We start from the raw sequence: 16,322 nt of genomic DNA on the forward strand, positions 1-16,322 counted from the left end.
CCCAATACACGATCAGCACGAGAGATCCTGACCCTAAGGTTTCTTCGGGTCCGTTTCATTCCATTGGTTTCCCCTCGCACTCCCACCTCCAGTGCACCGTGTTAATTCATTCCTCAAGCAGATTGCACCATTCATCACAAGTATTTACCCTTTTTCTGCTTTTGCTCCTGGGGGTGGAATACCTGGAGGCCCTACCGCTCCCCACTTCGCTGGGCTCGCTCTGCAGACTGGCTCTGAACCCGGCAGTGTATTACCTCTGAATTCAGAGCACCATTAGCTGCACCTGAGCAGTAACGTCACGTGGCCTTGTTCCCTTCCCTGATTGGAAAAGCGTGTCAACACTTCTGGTGTAAACACATGTGCAAACACAGTTTAAAATGGCTCTGTGTGGATATGTGCCTGTGTGATGCTCTGTGGCTTGATTGCCTCCAGGAATCAGACATGAACTAAATGATTTTACAAGAGGCAAAACCAGGATAAATTATTCCTCCAGCATTAATAATCCCTCCCCCCTCCATCTCTCCTGGGTGTTTACATCCACATGACCCACTAGTTTTTGCGGAGCATTTCAAGGTCTCTGGATGAGAGATGCTACAGAAGGCCAAGTATTGTTCCTATCAGCATCCTTGACATGCCTTTGAGGAGATACAGGGAGCTCACAGCAGCAGTCGACAGTGGAAACAAATTCAGGGTCAGCGGCTGTCATGCATTGGACGCCCACCAGAATATTGTTTGGATCCTCATGCTCCAGACCAGCCTGCTTGAAGCTTCCCAGGGTCACGGACAGCTCTTGTTCTCCGGTACACTCCCATGGCACAGCCCAGGGCTGCCAGCACTTCATGGGAGGCCCCTTTGTCCAGTGCTGACCCTCAAACTACCCCAGTTCCTTAGGAAAACCCTTCCCCAGAGGCCCTGCCTTGTGGACACTCTGGTTCACACTTCCCATCCTCATGGGTACGTCACAGTTGAAGCAAACAGGCATGCAGACTTTGTGTGTGCTCAGCAACCGAATCGTTCTTCAGCAGGCGCAGGGAAGAAAGCAGGTCTAGACAGAACAATAAGGACACCTGCCCCCTTTCCCCTGACTCAGTTTCCTCACCATAGGTTTTGAGCTCAGGTCAAGCCCAGGCCCCTTCCTGGCTTAACCAGTTATCTTCTTTTAACCAGCTTCTTCAGCAAATCCACTGTATGGTCCAGGAGGACCTAGTGAAATACCAGTGAGCCATGATGGTCCACTCATCCAGCCCTGACATGGCTACACAACTCACACATTGATCCACCGATTGCTGATCCTCCACTCTCAGTAACCGTGTCCAGAAAGTAGCTAACTGCTGGAGGTCAGGTAACAAGCAGCATGAGATTAAACAGGGAAACTGAGTCAGATAACATTTCTTGGGAAAACATAATCTCCTACTTTCTCCATGGTTGCCACTCAGAAGACATAGGCCAGGTGGTTAGAGAGGCCCGGGGACTTCAATCATCTTCCAGACGCCAACTTAGGAGATGGCATTGTGGCGGGTGTCCTAGATGCTCAGAGCACTGAACAAAACTAGATTAATCCCGAACGCTCACGAACACAGGAAGAAAAAGCCCCATTTCCCAGGTGCAGAAACAGGTGGAGTGTCTTGGCCAGGACCCTGCGGAGCATAATTGAGTCTGTGTCGCAGGAATCCTGACCGCAATCCTGAAGAAACAACCGATGCTCTGAAGAAAAGGCACCAGCGCCTTGGAGCTGGAGAGTGTCCTTTGGTACATGGCTAACAATCCCTCTTCTCCCATGGCTGCCTGCCTAGCTATGCATTTGTGTTTTTTCCATAGCTTTGTGGAAGTTTGGAAAAACCAGAGTGGGGGGAAAAACAGGAAAATCCTTGGGAGTGCTCACTGCACTGCGCCGGTGTCGGGGGGGAAACGCTCCAACTCCTGCCAAACAGCACCTTTGGGACCAAGAAGGATTTCAGACACCGGAAAGCTTTTCCTGGGCTTTCTCGTTAGCCGAGCTGCTTTTCCTCAAAAGTTCTGAGTGACAATTCGTAACTGGATCTATCTGTGCAACCTTTTCCATGGCTGTGCGATCCCAGCCAAGACTTGAGGAAAAACCTAAGGGTGTTGGCAACGGGAGGCAGCACAGGCTGCGTTCATCGGGGAGTCAGAGCCAGAGAGGACCCGACAGGCCATCCAAGTTCGGCTGCCTCAGTGAAGAAGTCCATTTGTATGGGTAATCGCTGGATCCCCTTGTTTTACCCCCATGATGCTTCAGAGCAGGCCCCCAACGTCCATTATTTCCTGGCCTTGCGGACTGCAGTCGGCTTGAGACTTGTCCCGAGGCGTGATTCTCCAAGGAGTGCAATGGAAAGCCTGCTGGCCTGACGCCCCATGTGTGGTCATCTTTGGAAAAATTCGGTTGCAGGGTCCATAATAAGGCAGATCGTCTTCCCACTGGCACTGCCAGTGCTGTCGCCGGCGCCCTGAAGAGAGGCAGGCTCTGGTAAAACAACTGCTATTTCAGAGGCAGGCCAGGGGCCCTGCAAGCTCCTTTCTGCCAGCCTGGGCACAGCCAGTGCTTCCCATAGCTGTGAAGCATGGGGTGACCCTGCGGGAACACGTTCAGTCCTTCCTCGGCCTGTCTCTGTCCCTCTAGACAAGGCCCATGGCTCCCATTGCAACAGCTGTGCCCCCAGACTTGCTGCCATTTCTGTGGTACGTGCCTGGAATCACTACTGCCTTCTTCAGCAAAATACTGACAAGGATTGTCTAATGATAATGATTCCTGCTTCTTTAACCCATCCTTTTAACCCTCAGACATTATATAGTCCTCTGTGGGGGAGTTTAGACTTACCAACTCCACTTTAGAAGGGGGAAACCGAGGCACGGGGAAGAAAAGTGACTTCCCCACAGTCAGAAATAAAGCTGAGACATACGTATCGCAGTATTGACCCACCGGATTGCAGCCAGGCTGTGCTGGGCACTGGGCAAATGCAAGAGGAGATGGCGCCTGCCCCAAAGAGCTTGCAGCAGCCAAAAGGCAACGAAACTGAGGTATGGAGAGGGGAAGGGACTTGTGAAAGGGATGCAGGAGTCAGGGCTCTGTCCTGGCCTGCTGCACACTCCTGGTGAAGCACCAGCACCTAAGGCAGGGGTGGGCAATTATTTCGGGTGGCGGGCCGCTTACTGAGTTTTGGCAAGCCATCGAGGGCTGCACGACAGGCAGCCCAGGGGCAGATAAATATTAATTTTCTAAAATTTTTAGGGGCCCGCGGGCTGGATGGAATGGCCTGGCAGGGCCCCGGGCCGCATTTTGCCCACCCCTGACCTAAGGTCATTCAAAGAAGCTGGGCTGATGCTGAGGCCGTGGGCATCGTTTCATGCTCCGTGAGCACTGGGGCCAGCGCTGCAGCCAGGGCAGAAACAAAGACTTGTGCGGAGACGGTGGCTATCCGTTTCCTAAGCAGCTCCATCTGAGGTCAACGGCTCCAAACACATGCTCCCTCCCTCTGGCTCCCACCTCCTCCCCAAGGCCGGCAGCGGAGCTTGCTGTACTATCCCATGGCTCAGGCCAGGACACTGTGTGCACAGGAATGTGCCAACGACAGGGAACGATCCTCCCCTGCAGAGCGGCAGGATGAATAGCTGGCAGCTCCAGCCCTACTGATTCCTCAGGGCTGGGGGCAAAAGCGATGGCCAAACACATCTAAAGCCAGCCAGCTGCCTCTCCTGTGATGCACCCCAAGGCGCCCACCCCCGTGCATGGGCACCCTGCGGTCCGCTCCCCTCCTCAAGTGACACCGGGCCTGATCTTATCCCTGCAAAGTCAGCAGCGAGGTTCCCCTGGGCTCCAGCATATGCAGGATTGGGTCCTGGTCGGTGCTGCTTGGCTTCTGCCTGTTTATAAGCGGTTCTAGGTCATTTCAGCCTCCTTGGTCAAGAGCAGCCTCTACCGACTAGCAGGGGCTGCAGGCAGGTGCTGCGCACAAGCTGCTGCTGTTCCTCTGTCAGGCAGATGTTTGCAGCCACTCTTCCTGACTCCACGTCTCTACCGCAACACACTCCATCTTCAGAAAGACCTCACCAGTTCTTCCCCCAAATCCCCAGAAAGGTGCTTTTGGCAGCCCAGCACGGTAGAAGCACAAGCTGAACTCTTAAATGCAGCCAAGGGTTGTACTGGATCAAGCCAGGGTGGAAAGCAGGTTCAAGATGCATTTTGAAGGAGTCGCTGGAAACCTCAGGGAAGTCACCACCCAGAAGGAAGGCGGCCGACTGCTGTTTTAGCTGCATTTCATACATGCCCCCCCGCCAGGCCCCAGCACCGACACACGCTTTGGACCTGTAGAGCTTGGGTTACACGCGCTCCCCGTGCTGCTCTAGTGCACAGCCACGACTCTCAGCACCTCCAGGTCTTGTCTGCCAGCTGGTCTCTGCTGGGGCAGGATTGAGCTCTCCAGCTCTGGCTATTTGTAGCTTCTTTGAGGACAGCCTGGCTGCTCCATAGATGTCAGCGCTAACGAGCCATACATCACCACTGCAGTCCCCAGCAGGAGTCGGATCCGGGTGCCCCAGTAGCTCCCTCAGCTGCGGGTAAGGAGCAGGCTGCTGGCATCACCCTGGGACAGCCGCATGCACCCAACACACGCCTAGACATCAAGCCTCCAAATAATACCAGGTGGCTTGACTTGAAGCAGCTCACTTCCTGCCCCTGTGCCTCCCTTTCCCCATGTGTGAAACAGTGCTGATGCTCGTGCAAGGTGAGGGTGAGGCTACGAGGGCACAAAGGCTTACAAACCTCCTTGGGAGGGAGCTGCCAGACAATGCGCCATGAGGACGGGAGCTGGGAACAGTAGCTGAGGCACCATCAAGGACAGCAGCCTGTCCCAGGGCTGGGCTGAGGCCACCATCCTCGAGGAGAGACAGCTGTGCTGTTCAGGTAGAGCCTGCTGTCTGGCAGGAGCCAGATTTTCCCTCTGGTTCCTTGTATGAGGGGATGCATGCACACACACACGTGCACACACACACGTGCACACATGGGCACCCACCCACACTGCTGTAGGCTGGCATGTAGGCAGAACGAACCTTAGCAGAGGACAGGTCGGTGCCCTCCCACGCCGCTCCAGGCTGCTTGCACCAACATCAGCGTTTGCACTTTCCGTCAACTGTAGGCTGCTTTGACCTCCCATTTGTTCCCTTTTGCTGGGGGTGGGGAGAGCTGTGGCCCGTGATAAAGAGGAGCATTGTGTGAAGGCTGGTCACACAGAAAAGCAGGTGGGCAAGGCAGCCATGAGAGCATACGCTGGAACCAGTCTGCAGGAGCGGGCACAGCTCGGGGGCCAAAAAGGCAGCTCACCGCTACCCCAAGGCACTGCTGCTGGGTTCTTGTCTCCTCTGCCCTTGACGCCCTGTGTGACCTTGGGCAAGTCTCTTCCCCCTCATTAGGAGAAGTTGCACTGGCCTTGCTCTGGCTGTGTGGCTTTGAGGCTCTCGGATGGAAAGGGGTAGAGAGGTGGGAGGTGGTTGCTACCTCATGGCATTTAAATTCAGCAAAAACCAGTGCAAGGGTGAGTGGGTTGGAGGAGATTAGGAACAAGTGTGGAATCCGCACCCTGGATGAGAGACAGCCCCGAGGCCCCAGGGGCATAACCCCAAACAGGCCAGAACTGCAACTTGTAACCATCAGCAGAGATGGGAGGAGACATCAGAGTCCAAGCCCAACCCTTGAAGCCTCCTACTTTCCAATCTAGTTGCAGCCAAAAAACCTCTTGCAACTACAAACAGTGGAAGTTTGCTATAAAACCCAGCAAATCTCACAAGTCATGCATTTCAGGTGCAAATCTTACATAACACCTGTGCAAGCTTTCAGCATCCTCCTATCTAGGCTCAAGCAGTCAGAATTCAAGCCAGCAGTGGGCCAAAACACCCTGTTAGCGTCCCATCAATAATTATAGCAGGATTAGTCATACTGGAAGGTGCCGCACAGTATTTATAGTGCAGCAGACTTCAACGTGCAATGCAAGATCAAGCTGTTTCGTCCATCTGTTAGCTAGGAGGCAACTGGTAATGAGGGGGGCAAGGCCCCTAGGTTAGCCTTTGTCTAATCTCTGGGCATGCCTAAATACACTCCAGCAGGCCCGTCCCATCCTATAGAGATTGGCAGTGAATGTCCCCATCAGCATGGTACAATCTCGTTCTTACACCACACAAAGCGAGCGTTCCCATATGACCTGGTCCCGACAGATAAGCTGAGTCTTGCACAGCACAGGATGTGGGCACCCAGGTCATGAGTGCATCCAAGGCTCTCAGCACTAATTACCAACCTCCCCAGAGTCAGGGCTCAAAGGCTTTCTTCTGCCTGGCCAGTAGCTAAAGTCCAGCAACCAGGCCCTTGTGCAGCGCAGCCCAGAGTCTGCCCCAAGGGGGGGGGGCGTTGCAAACGTGCTGCCGCTCCAAATCCAGCCTTAGATCCTGTCTGCGCTGGAGTAATCCTCTGGGTCTCCGCAGCCAGCATAGCCGAAACCCGCTCCTTGGCCAAGGGAGAGAGAGGATGACCCCTGTCAGGACCAATGCCTGCTAAGAGCCCCTCACAGGTACAGTCCAAGCCGACAGGCTGCAGTCTCCTCAAGCCAGCGATTTCAGTGGCTTTACTCCTCATTCACACCACAGACTCTGGGATGAGGCAGGACCACACCCAATGGGTTCTTCCAGATTTACATCGGGCGAGACAAGAATCGATGCCAATGTGGCTCTTCCCGAGTGACGTTGGGGGCATGAAATGGAAATCAGCTCCAGTGCCATTCCTTTGGGTTCACACTGGGGGATGAGGCAAGAACGGGGTCTGGGGATCACTCCTGACGTCCACTGGGATGGGTGAGAGGAAAATCACCCCGATGGCCATCATTTGGGTAAAGAGGAGGCGACAGGAAGTTCTGAATGATGCTAACATGTGACATGGCAGGGCCAGGGGATGAAGGGAACAAAAGACTAGGAGCCAGGACCCCTGGGTTTGGTTTAATTCCACCACTGATGCGTTGTTTGACCCTGGATGCATCTCCCAGGCCAATTCCAGCGGAGTAGTTTCGGCAGCTTCTGGCCACCCAACTTTCCGTCACGGGCTGTATTTTGAAAGGAACGGAGCCATCCGCAGCCCTCGCTGGCTTCAGTCGCAGCCAGCTCCCTAGAAACGGGTCCAGGTTTGAGCACTGGGTTTAAGAGGAAAAGGCAGGGATGCTCCCAAGATGCAGCTGGCTCTGGCCAAATGGGCCGCACATCCCTGTACGCTGTCTCCCTGCATTGGGACCTGCACCCAAGCCAAGTCAACCTCAGAGCAAAAGAGAAAGCAGGACCCGGGGATGGAGGGGACACAACCCCCCCCCCCCGCACCACCTTGGAAACTGGAGCGGGTGGCTGCAGAGCGAACAGTGGCTGGCAGCTAAAGGAGCTTGCTGCCTGCTCCTGGGCACGGCTGTCAGCCATGTAAGCTGGGGAAAGCAAAGGGCACCTTCCCCGTTGCTATTTATGTTGCCTAGTCCATGGAGGTGGCCACCCCGTGGAAAGGAAGGGTTAAAAAAAGGTGAAGGCCACGAGCCCAACAGGAAGGGGGGGGAGAGAGAGGGAGAGAGAGAGAGAGAGGCTGTGCATGAGAGAGAGTGAAAGAGAGAGAACAGAACATCCTGTACCCTCGGCATTAAAAACAGCCCGGCGAGGGGGAGGGGAAGGAAGGCCGAGAGACAGCGCGAGAGTCTTTGGGGAGCAGCTCCGTGGAAGGGAGCGTGAGGCCTTGGCGGTGCTCGCAGAAGCGCACACGGCTCCGGGACGTGGGGCTGCTGGCGCTCGCTGCGGAGGGGAGAGGCAGCAGGCACATGCAGCCAGCCCCCCGGGCTGCAGCCAGGCCGGAGATGCGCCCCCTCTGCCCGCTGGGCGTGAGCGCACGAGCGTGGCGGGAGGGCACGTGGCCGTGTCCCCCTGGGGAGGATGTCGTGCGCGTGGATGGAGGGAGGCGGGCGTGTTGGCGTGACGCGCCTCTTCGCACCAGGACCCGCTCGCTGGAGGAAAGGGGAGTCGATGGCTGACACGCAGCCTTACCGGGGCGCGCCCCTCCACTGCAGGGTGACGCGGCGGCCCTGATCCCACGTGCAAGGCGTGCTGCGGTAACGGCTGTGTGTCCACGCCCCGAGTCGAGTTAATCCCACAGTAGCTGCTTGCTCGGTACAAACCTGCTGCCTGGCCTTGTGGCGACCGGGTGGTCCAGTAGCGCCAGCTTTGGGGAGCTGGTGCCTGTCTCCTCCTCGTTACGGAGTAAATTGCAGGGCAAGCTGTCACGTCATCATTTTCCTGCGTGCCCGCGCCCACCCCCAAGCTCCGGGCATCGTCACGCACCTCCAGTTACCAAGGAAGGAGTCACCTGCTTCAGAAAGCTCCAAAAGATGGGAAAAAAGCTCCTGTTGGCTGGGGTCCACGTGCTGGTCTCGGTCCTGACAGAGGAAACATCTTGCCCTTGCTGCTCAAACCATCCCTCTCCACCTGGCGTCCGGCTAGGACCCTCTGAAACGCTGACGCTTAGAGCTGGGCAGGCTCCTGGGACCCTGAAGAAGGAGCTGGCCCCTGCCAGAGATAAAGACCCCAGGCCCCGATGGGCTCAGTTGGGACAAAGTGCCCTTGGCCTTAGTTCCCACTGAACTGGATCATCTCCCCGAGGGCCCTTGCGCTCCGCTCCGCGCCACATTGCCTACCGCACAGCAGCCTGGCAGTGCCCCGTGCCTGTGGAGCCGAGTCCTGCCCCTGCCGCGTCACCTGCTGCTCCTTGTACCCAAAGCTGTGCTGCTGCACGGCCCTGGCGCCGGGTGGGGAGAGCGGGGCAGGGACACCAACCTCCACCCTGGAGCCTGAGCGTCTGGTGGGGCCTTGCCTGCACCGGGGACACCCGCTCGCCGCCCCACCCTGCATGGTGGCCCCTATCGCTGCCCTCCCTGCCGCGCGAGCCCCTGCACCCCACACCATGCCCCGCTGCCGCCGAAGCTCCCCAGCGCCTCGGGCTGCAGGGCCCCTTCCTGTGTTTGTTGAGGCGCTGTGAGTCAGGCGTCTGGTTTTCGGTTTAAACCAATATTTACCAGCAGACGCTGCCAAAACAAAGTTGCAGCCTCACCAGTAAATATAGGTCCGAGCTGGAAAAGCCTGCGCGTGTTTGGCGCCGGTCCAGATCTCTCAGCCCCCACCTCACATTCCCACGTGCTCCCCCCACCATCCGCTTGGGCGCCACGCTTCCGCGCGGGAGCAGCTTTGCAGGCTGGGGAGGGGCTGCCCACCTCCACCGGCGCGGCGAGATGGGAGAGACCCCCTCTGCTGCCTCCCTCCAGAGGGAAGCCCCCACGATCCTGGTCATAAATAACACCGTTGTGCCCCGACCAACAGCGCTGAGCGGATCTCGTTGATGCCGCTGGGCTGCACGCCGTGTTTACGTCCGACAGCGCAGCCACAGGGGAGTCACCCCTCCGCTCAGCAGTACAGGGGCAGGGACACGCAGCTGAGCTGCAAGGAGCAAAGGTGCGGCGGCTGCTGAAGACACCGGGCTCGCCTCCCTCTGCAGCACAGCGGAGCCGTCTCTGGAGCGCACCGGGAGCTGCTCTGGGGGCGCGGAGGCCTGAGAAGGGCAGCGCAGACTCTCCAGGCCCTGCTGCAGGTCCTGGGGGAGCCTGGCCGGACAGGCTGCAACCCAAGCCGCTGCTTGCCCAACAGGCCGGCGGGGAACCGCTCCTCTGAGACAGTGGCTTCTCTGGCACGGCCCCGCCGGCCCCGTCCAGAGCACTGGTTCAGTTCAGGAGAGACTCAGAGGAAAGGCGGTATGGCCTGACTTGCCCCGACGCCAGGGCGTGCGCTGGGGGCGACGGGAGACACTGGTTGCAGTAGGAAGCAGGCGGGTGGGACGGCTGGCTTCGCTGCAGCCAGCAGGCAGCACAGGGACCACACAACCCTGCCTCCCTCCAGCTCAGGGCACGGGCCCTAGGACGGGCGGAGGCGGAGGGCAGGATGAGGCCGGTGCAAACCCTGCAGCCATCCCTCGGGCTCTGCTGCCCTCTACCGGGGCCGGCTGGGTGCTCCCCACTCGAGAAGCGAGGCCTGCGATTCTGCACCTGCCCTGGGGAGACGGGGCTGTGCAGGTGCTGGCTCCCAGGGTCTTGGGCAAACTTCCTCGAGATGCGCAGCGACTCCCGCAGCTCCGGCGGAGCGCCCCGTGGCCGCTGCGCTCACACCGCTTCGGGAAGGAGACCAGGAGCCTGAGCCCGGCTCCACAGATGAGGCACAGGGAAGCACTGACTTGCCCTCGCAGCGGAGCGAGGAGCAGGATCCAGGTGTCCTAAGCACTGGGGCGGTGCGCTGTCCACTAGGCCGCACTGCTCCGAAGAGAAGAGTCGGGCCTAGTGGCTGCTGCCTGGAAGAGCACTAGGGAGGGTGAAGGGAGGGGAGAGCAGGCACCAGACCCTGCTGGGAACCCTGGATGGTAACAAGCCCCTTGAATTACTGCTATTTATGGCCTATTTATCCCCATCAGGGATCGGGACCCCAGTGTGCTAGGTGCTGGACACCTGTAAAACAACAGCTGGTCCATGTCCCAAGCAATCTCAGTAACGTGCCAATTATTCCTCCGTGCAAATTGATCCCAAACGAGCTGCCTGCTGCACGGATGCAGAACAAGCCATGCGCCCTGCCCTATAGGGTTGCACCCAGAAGCAAATGGGAAGACAGCATCACACATGGCAAGGGGGGGCGCTGAGGATGGCTCCCAGGGGCCTGACTCCCAGGGAGGCAGGTACTTTGGGTTGGACGCACAGTAACGGGGCTCCCTGCAGGTATAACTGGAGGAGGTTCTCTGGCCAGTGCTCTCCGGGAGATTAGAGGGGAAAATGAAGTGAGCCGTTGTGGTTGAAATGTCTGCGAATCCATGGATGTTCTCAGCATCCTGCTTTCCTGGGAGAGACCTGCCTGTGCATGGTTTCAGTGCACAAGTAGAGCTGCCCTTTCTCACCCAAAGGAAGGGATAGCAGCCTGCAGTTCAGAGAGGCCACAGAGTTCAGGTCCTGACTTGAAGTCAGCTGCTCCCAATAATCAGACCAAGGGGCCAGGGAGACTTGCCGCAGACGAAGCCAACAGCTGCAGAGCTCAGGCCCAGACAAGGATCCAACCTTCCTGGGAATCTGTTTGGTGCTGGGAGGGCTGATCTCAGCCCTTCTCTGCTGCCAACGTTTAAAGAGCTTAAACCTCAGGCTGTGGACAGGTAAAAAGGGGTCATGGAACAAATGGAGACTGAATCTTAGAAACCTCTGACAGCCAGAGCTGGCTCTGGGGGAGTCTCCCAGAGGAACAGTGCCCAGGTCATTTAAAACTGGGTTAAAGTGCAGTCATGGTACCATCCTCCCTGTGTCCACTCTCCCCAAGGACTTTCTTTCCACAGATCCCAAATCACTTTACCAAGGGGGAGAGGGGAAGTCAGAGAGAGAGAGAGAGAGAGACATCATTATTCCCATTTTACAGATGAGCAAACTGAGGGTAAAGCTTTGCCCACAGTCAATGCTAGGACAAATAACTCAGGAGTCCAGCCCCTGGGAAATGCCCTTCCCAGCTGCCAGGCCCGAGATGTCATGGTGGACTGTGGTGACATCACAAACAGCGTGATGACCAGTCTCGTACCTCCAGCGCGGAGCCGCCCGGGCAGTGTCCAGTCACTGCGGTTCCGATTCCAGAACGTGGCTCCTCTCAGCAGCTGCCAGGCGGCGAGGCAGGAAGATGCAGTGTTGGGAGAAGTTCACCAGTAAAAACATGCTCAGTATGGCCACGGGAGCTGGGGCCATCTACTTGCTGTACAGGACCATCCAAGCAGGACTGAACAGCCCTGCCTTCAGCATGGAGCCTGTCAGCATTGCCAGTGAGTAGCAGCGACAGATTTCAGCTTCTGCAGAGACAGAGAAGGCAGCAGTGCCCACCTGAACCCCTCGCGACTGCTCCTCTCCCTGGCAGGGGGCTCAGCAGGGACAGCCTTCTGGCAGAAGGTTTCAGGCCACCAAGGACAAGGACCTACTCCCCTTGCTCCCAGCCTGTGACCCTCATACAATTGCTGGCATAGACAGTGGGGGAACTTTAGGGAACAGCAGTCTGAATGTTAGTCCCGGCCCTGCCACCGGCCCCAGCAAATTGCTTTCCCCATCTCTTCCATGTGGGCCCCAGGCATAGTCCTGGATGCAGGGAGCCCCAAATGCAGGAGAAGTTTGGAGCCAGATGTAACTTAGGACCATCTCTAGTCATAACAATGAGCCTGCTCAGGGGATCTTGGGGGCCCTAGAGCGAGTTAGCTAGTGTCAGGAAGATGCATGGAGGGTCTAAGACCCTGTGTAGTTGTTATCGCATATGCTCAACACTGCTGTTAAAGGCACATGCAGTATTTACGTTGGTTAGAGCAGAACATTTGTTCCAACTTGTCCCTATTATTATACTAATGCCCGCTGTTCCTGCTTTTATTCTTTGCCTTTATTTAGCATGAGGTTGTGGTGACCATCAGTGTTCGTTTCTCTGTCCCCAGAAAGCGTCACTCCATTCCTGCTGCCAGGGGGACCCCTCTCCCTGGTGTCATCCGTGTGCATCCATATCCATTTCATCCATGTCTTGTTTCAGTTCAGGTTCAAAAGACCTTTGGGGGTTTGGGTTCAAGTTTTCCATGGCATTTGCACTCCCAGAACCTGCCTGAAATCTCAGTGGGGCGCAGGGGCTGGGACGGACACCCTGAGTTCCTCCTGGGGCTGGAAGGAGACATATGCAAAGCTCAGCCAAGTGGCCGTGAACTCTGGCAAAGCTTTCGGCAACCCTGCTCTGAAGGTGGGGTTTGGAGCAAGACCCCTTGGCCATGCCTGTCCCTGGCCTTTGTCACACATGGTCCAATGTTTGGGCAAGAGAGTCTATTCATGTTTCACCATATGAAAAGCCGAAATCCTGGACTGGCAGCTTCACTCTGGGGCCTACGTTCTGCTCATTACTGATCGCTCATCCCTAGAACTCGCCGTGCAGCAAGAGAATTTAGGTCCGAAGGATTCTGGAGAGCTGCGGAGGCTCCTGATGTCCCTGAACCAGAAGCAGGATGAATACGCCAAGAGCATGATACTACACAGCATCACGCGCTGCGTTTACCTGCTGGAGTTGGAGGTGAGCCTGCGGCTGGAGGTGCTTCCCTGAAAGAAAGCACAACTAAATCGGAGACCTGCCTGTGCCAGACCATGAGGTGCCTGTGGCTCTGGGGAGGTTCAGGTCCAGAGCAGACCTTTTGTTCAGGCTTTTCTTTCCAATCAGTGCTTTCCTAGCTCTAGGGAGGAAGCACAGGCCAGCAAAGACTCCCAAGTCAGCCTCCAAGCTGTATGCTGGCTTCTAGGAGAAAGGTGGAGTCAAGGGCAGAAGGGAGGAACGGGGGCAACTCCTAAGCTGAATTTGTCCCTTGTGGGAATTTTCCCAGGTTTCCAGGGGACTCTGCTTGCTCCTCCACCATGGCAAAGACTCTTGCCAGGATTAGGTGAGAAGGAAGCTGATGAATTTGCCTTTACAAATTGTGGGCCCAAGCAGAAAGGCCTAGTTTTAGACTGCATTGCATGCATCTGAAGGGGCTCAGGGTTGGGAATTTGATTAAGTCCTGTCTCAGATGTTCCTAAAGGTCAAGCATAGCCTATGCTAGGCATCCTCAGCTGCAGAGGGCTTGATGCCTGGGTATGTTCAGAGCCTGCCGGTTGCTCCCCGCAGCACCACCGAACCCACTACCTATAAAGGCAGATCCCAATGCTCAGAGGGACTTTCAGACTCTGAAAGGTAGCAGCACTTTCAGAAATCACTCCCTGGCTCCAGAAAGTGGGCTGAGGTGAGAGAGGCAGGTGGAGGCAGGCACTGTCATTTAACACAGAGGAGGGGACAAGATCACAGGTGGGGCTGAAGCCACAGCTAGGAGGAGATCTGCAGAACACTGAACACAGCAAAAAGCCCAAGAGGGGAGATAGGCACGGCGCATTGCCCTTGCATGAAAGGAGGCCTTGTGGCCAGTGCTGGTTTGGTTCCATAAGACAAACAGGATCAAAGGGACAAGGGGGTCACTGAGTTAATTTTGCTTTTGGGAAGTAGGTGGTGGCTACATGAGAGCGTTGCTCCCTTTGGTGGGACAAGCCACAGCAGTGTGGGGCCAGGGCAGCAACTGATTAAATAAGGCTCCAAGCCTGAACTCTTGGGGGCTTCAGATAAGCTCAGCCATTCCCCACCTTGCTGGCAGACATACAGAAGAGGAAGCTTTTCCCCATCTCGGTGCTTGAAGGGGTCCCAGCCCCGTCGTGCCTTAGCCCCATACCGACGGGCACAGCCAGTTCTCAAGGCAGGTGGCATCAGTGCCTGCATGGTCTACACTTTGCTTTTCCAGGCCTCTGCCTGCTCCTATGAGGACATCCGGCTGGTGGCATCCTACCTGGATGACAGAGATAAAGACGTCAAGATCCACGCCCTGAATGCCCTCAAGGCTTTCGCTGGCATCCAGAAGTTTAGAATTAAAATCCAGGTCAGCGTTCCCCCTTCTCAGCTTGGCCCCTCTGGCTTCCAGCACTGCCAACTACCCAGCACCCAGGCCAGACCGGGCCTGCCAGAGGCCTCAGGTGCCAAGCCAATAGCTACACTGCCGCCGTGTCTTTCCATGCAGGAATTTGTGCCCAAGATCTTGGAGCTTGTCACCTCCTACTGGGATGTGGAGCTGCACATTGCGGGGCTGAGGCTCCTGAATGGGCTGCCCCTGCCAGATCACACTCACCCCCTCTTGAGGAGGGCGATGCCTGCCCTGATGGAAATTGTGCAGACAGGGAGCAGCTTGACTCAGGTAGGGAAGCACATGTGTTCCTCCTTGCCCAGCTCCTCTTCCTCCTTCACCTCCAGTGCCCTTCCTGGGGTGAGGAGAAGCTGGGAGCTCCCTGCGCATCTTTCCCTCTGAATGTCCTCACAGGGAGGGAAGGGGGGCACCGCTGGTGCTCTCAGGGTGAGCAGAGCTGTTCTTGAAGGGGCTATGCAAGATATAACCCCATCTGAAGCCTGGACCTAGAGAAGGGAAATGGGGACTGGCCAAAAGTTTGAGGGAGCCCCATTGGACTTGGAGCCAAGTTCACCCTAAGTCAGCTGAACTGACCGTGGTTATGTTCTCCCAGACCTAATGCTCCGGCCCCATCCTCCGTGGGGGAGGGCTGGGACAGAAGTAGCTACAAGTCCATCACTGTCTTTTGCTGGCCACTGGTCTTTGCCCAGGGCTCTGCTGAGACATTCCCATCCTGACTCCTGGTCTGAGACTTCCCATCAGTGTTTCCTCAGGTCCAGGTTCTCAAGCTCTTGAGCACCCTGGCCCAGAAAGAAGACCTCCTGTACGACATCCTGAACTGCCAGGTAAGGGCCAGCCTGTCACCAGCACTGGCAGGAACCAGACCCGGACAAGCAGGGGGAACAATGATCCTGAAGGGAGGCAAGGACCGGAGAGTAGGCAGCCTGTTCCTGCAGGCAGCACCTGAGACTGGCCATCAAAGGACCCTGTTTGCACACCCAAGCCCCGACCTTGCACCATTCCCCTCTGCTGTACTCAGGAAAGCCTCCTCTTTGGTCACTCCCATCATGAGGCTCGTGCAGCCTGGCTGGCTGAGTCCACCATCCCACAGCCAACACAGGGTGCTCCAGGCCTACAGAGGGCACAAAGCTGGTGCTTGGGAGATGTCCAGGTCTATTCTTCAGGGCACAGGTGTCCGGGTGCACTTCAGGGGGGCCGCTGATCTGCTGCTTGATCCTGTTGCCTGTGGACACATCCTTGGGGGGCTGCGGCTGGGGTCCGATCAGACTCCCACAGACCCACAGGGCTTGAAGCCGGATGGGCAGTCAGAGCCAAGGCAGGGGCTGCTGGCCTGTGCCCATAGCGGTGCCTCCCCTTGTGCCCCAAGGTGCATGCTGACTTCCTGAACCTCTTCCATGCCTCGCTGCCTGGGAACCTGCTCCGAGAGGTGCTGGTGTTTGCGGAGCGGCTGAGCGAGGGCCGCTTGACCCCGCAGTACCAGTCGGTGCACTGGGAGTACAACGAGCTGTCCCTGCACGAGGCGCTCTTCGGGGACAGCTCCCGCTTGGCCGACCGCCTGCTCGCTCTCATTGTCCACCCTGAGGAGGAGGTGCAAATCCAGGCCTGCAAGGTCATCCTCAGCCTCCAGCTCAGCAAGGAGGAAGCGGCAACCATCAGCACTGCCCGGCACGTGCAGAGCTCCTTCTTTGACACGGGCAAAGAGGACCTGTGCGAGAGCTAGAGGCCAGAG

At 57.1% G+C, this 16,322-nt stretch overlaps 1 protein-coding gene across 1 annotated transcript; it reads left to right on the forward strand.

Moving 5' to 3' along the window:
• The first annotated feature begins 10,810 nt into the window (after positions 1-10,810).
• ARMC12 (armadillo repeat containing 12) lies at positions 10,811-16,322 on the forward strand. The gene is made up of 6 exons (XM_090025491.1): positions 10,811-11,902; positions 13,022-13,170; positions 14,417-14,551; positions 14,690-14,863; positions 15,346-15,417; positions 15,960-16,322. The coding sequence occupies exons 1-6, from the start codon at positions 11,764-11,766 to the stop codon at positions 16,311-16,313; spliced, it is 1,023 nt and encodes a 340-aa protein (XP_089881617.1). The 5' UTR covers positions 10,811-11,763; the 3' UTR covers positions 16,314-16,322.

The sequence above is a fragment of the Crocodylus siamensis genome, chromosome 13 (genome assembly GCF_052110815.1).
Source record: "Crocodylus siamensis isolate JL-2025a chromosome 13, ASM5211081v1, whole genome shotgun sequence".
In the NCBI taxonomy this organism is placed as follows: Eukaryota; Metazoa; Chordata; order Crocodylia; family Crocodylidae; genus Crocodylus; species Crocodylus siamensis.

What these genes read in the sequence shown, in the direction of transcription:
- ARMC12 (XM_090025491.1), top strand. Translation starts at nt 11,764, where the DNA reads ATGCAGTGTTGGGAGAAGTTCACCAGTAAAAACATGCTCAGTATGGCC. An exon ending in TTTACCTGCTGGAGTTGGAG is followed by an intron (nt 13,171 to 14,416) that starts GTGAGCCTGCGG and finishes TTGCTTTTCCAG; the next exon opens with GCCTCTGCCTGCTCCTATGA. An exon ending in CAGGGAGCAGCTTGACTCAG is followed by an intron (nt 14,864 to 15,345) that starts GTAGGGAAGCAC and finishes GTGTTTCCTCAG; the next exon opens with GTCCAGGTTCTCAAGCTCTT.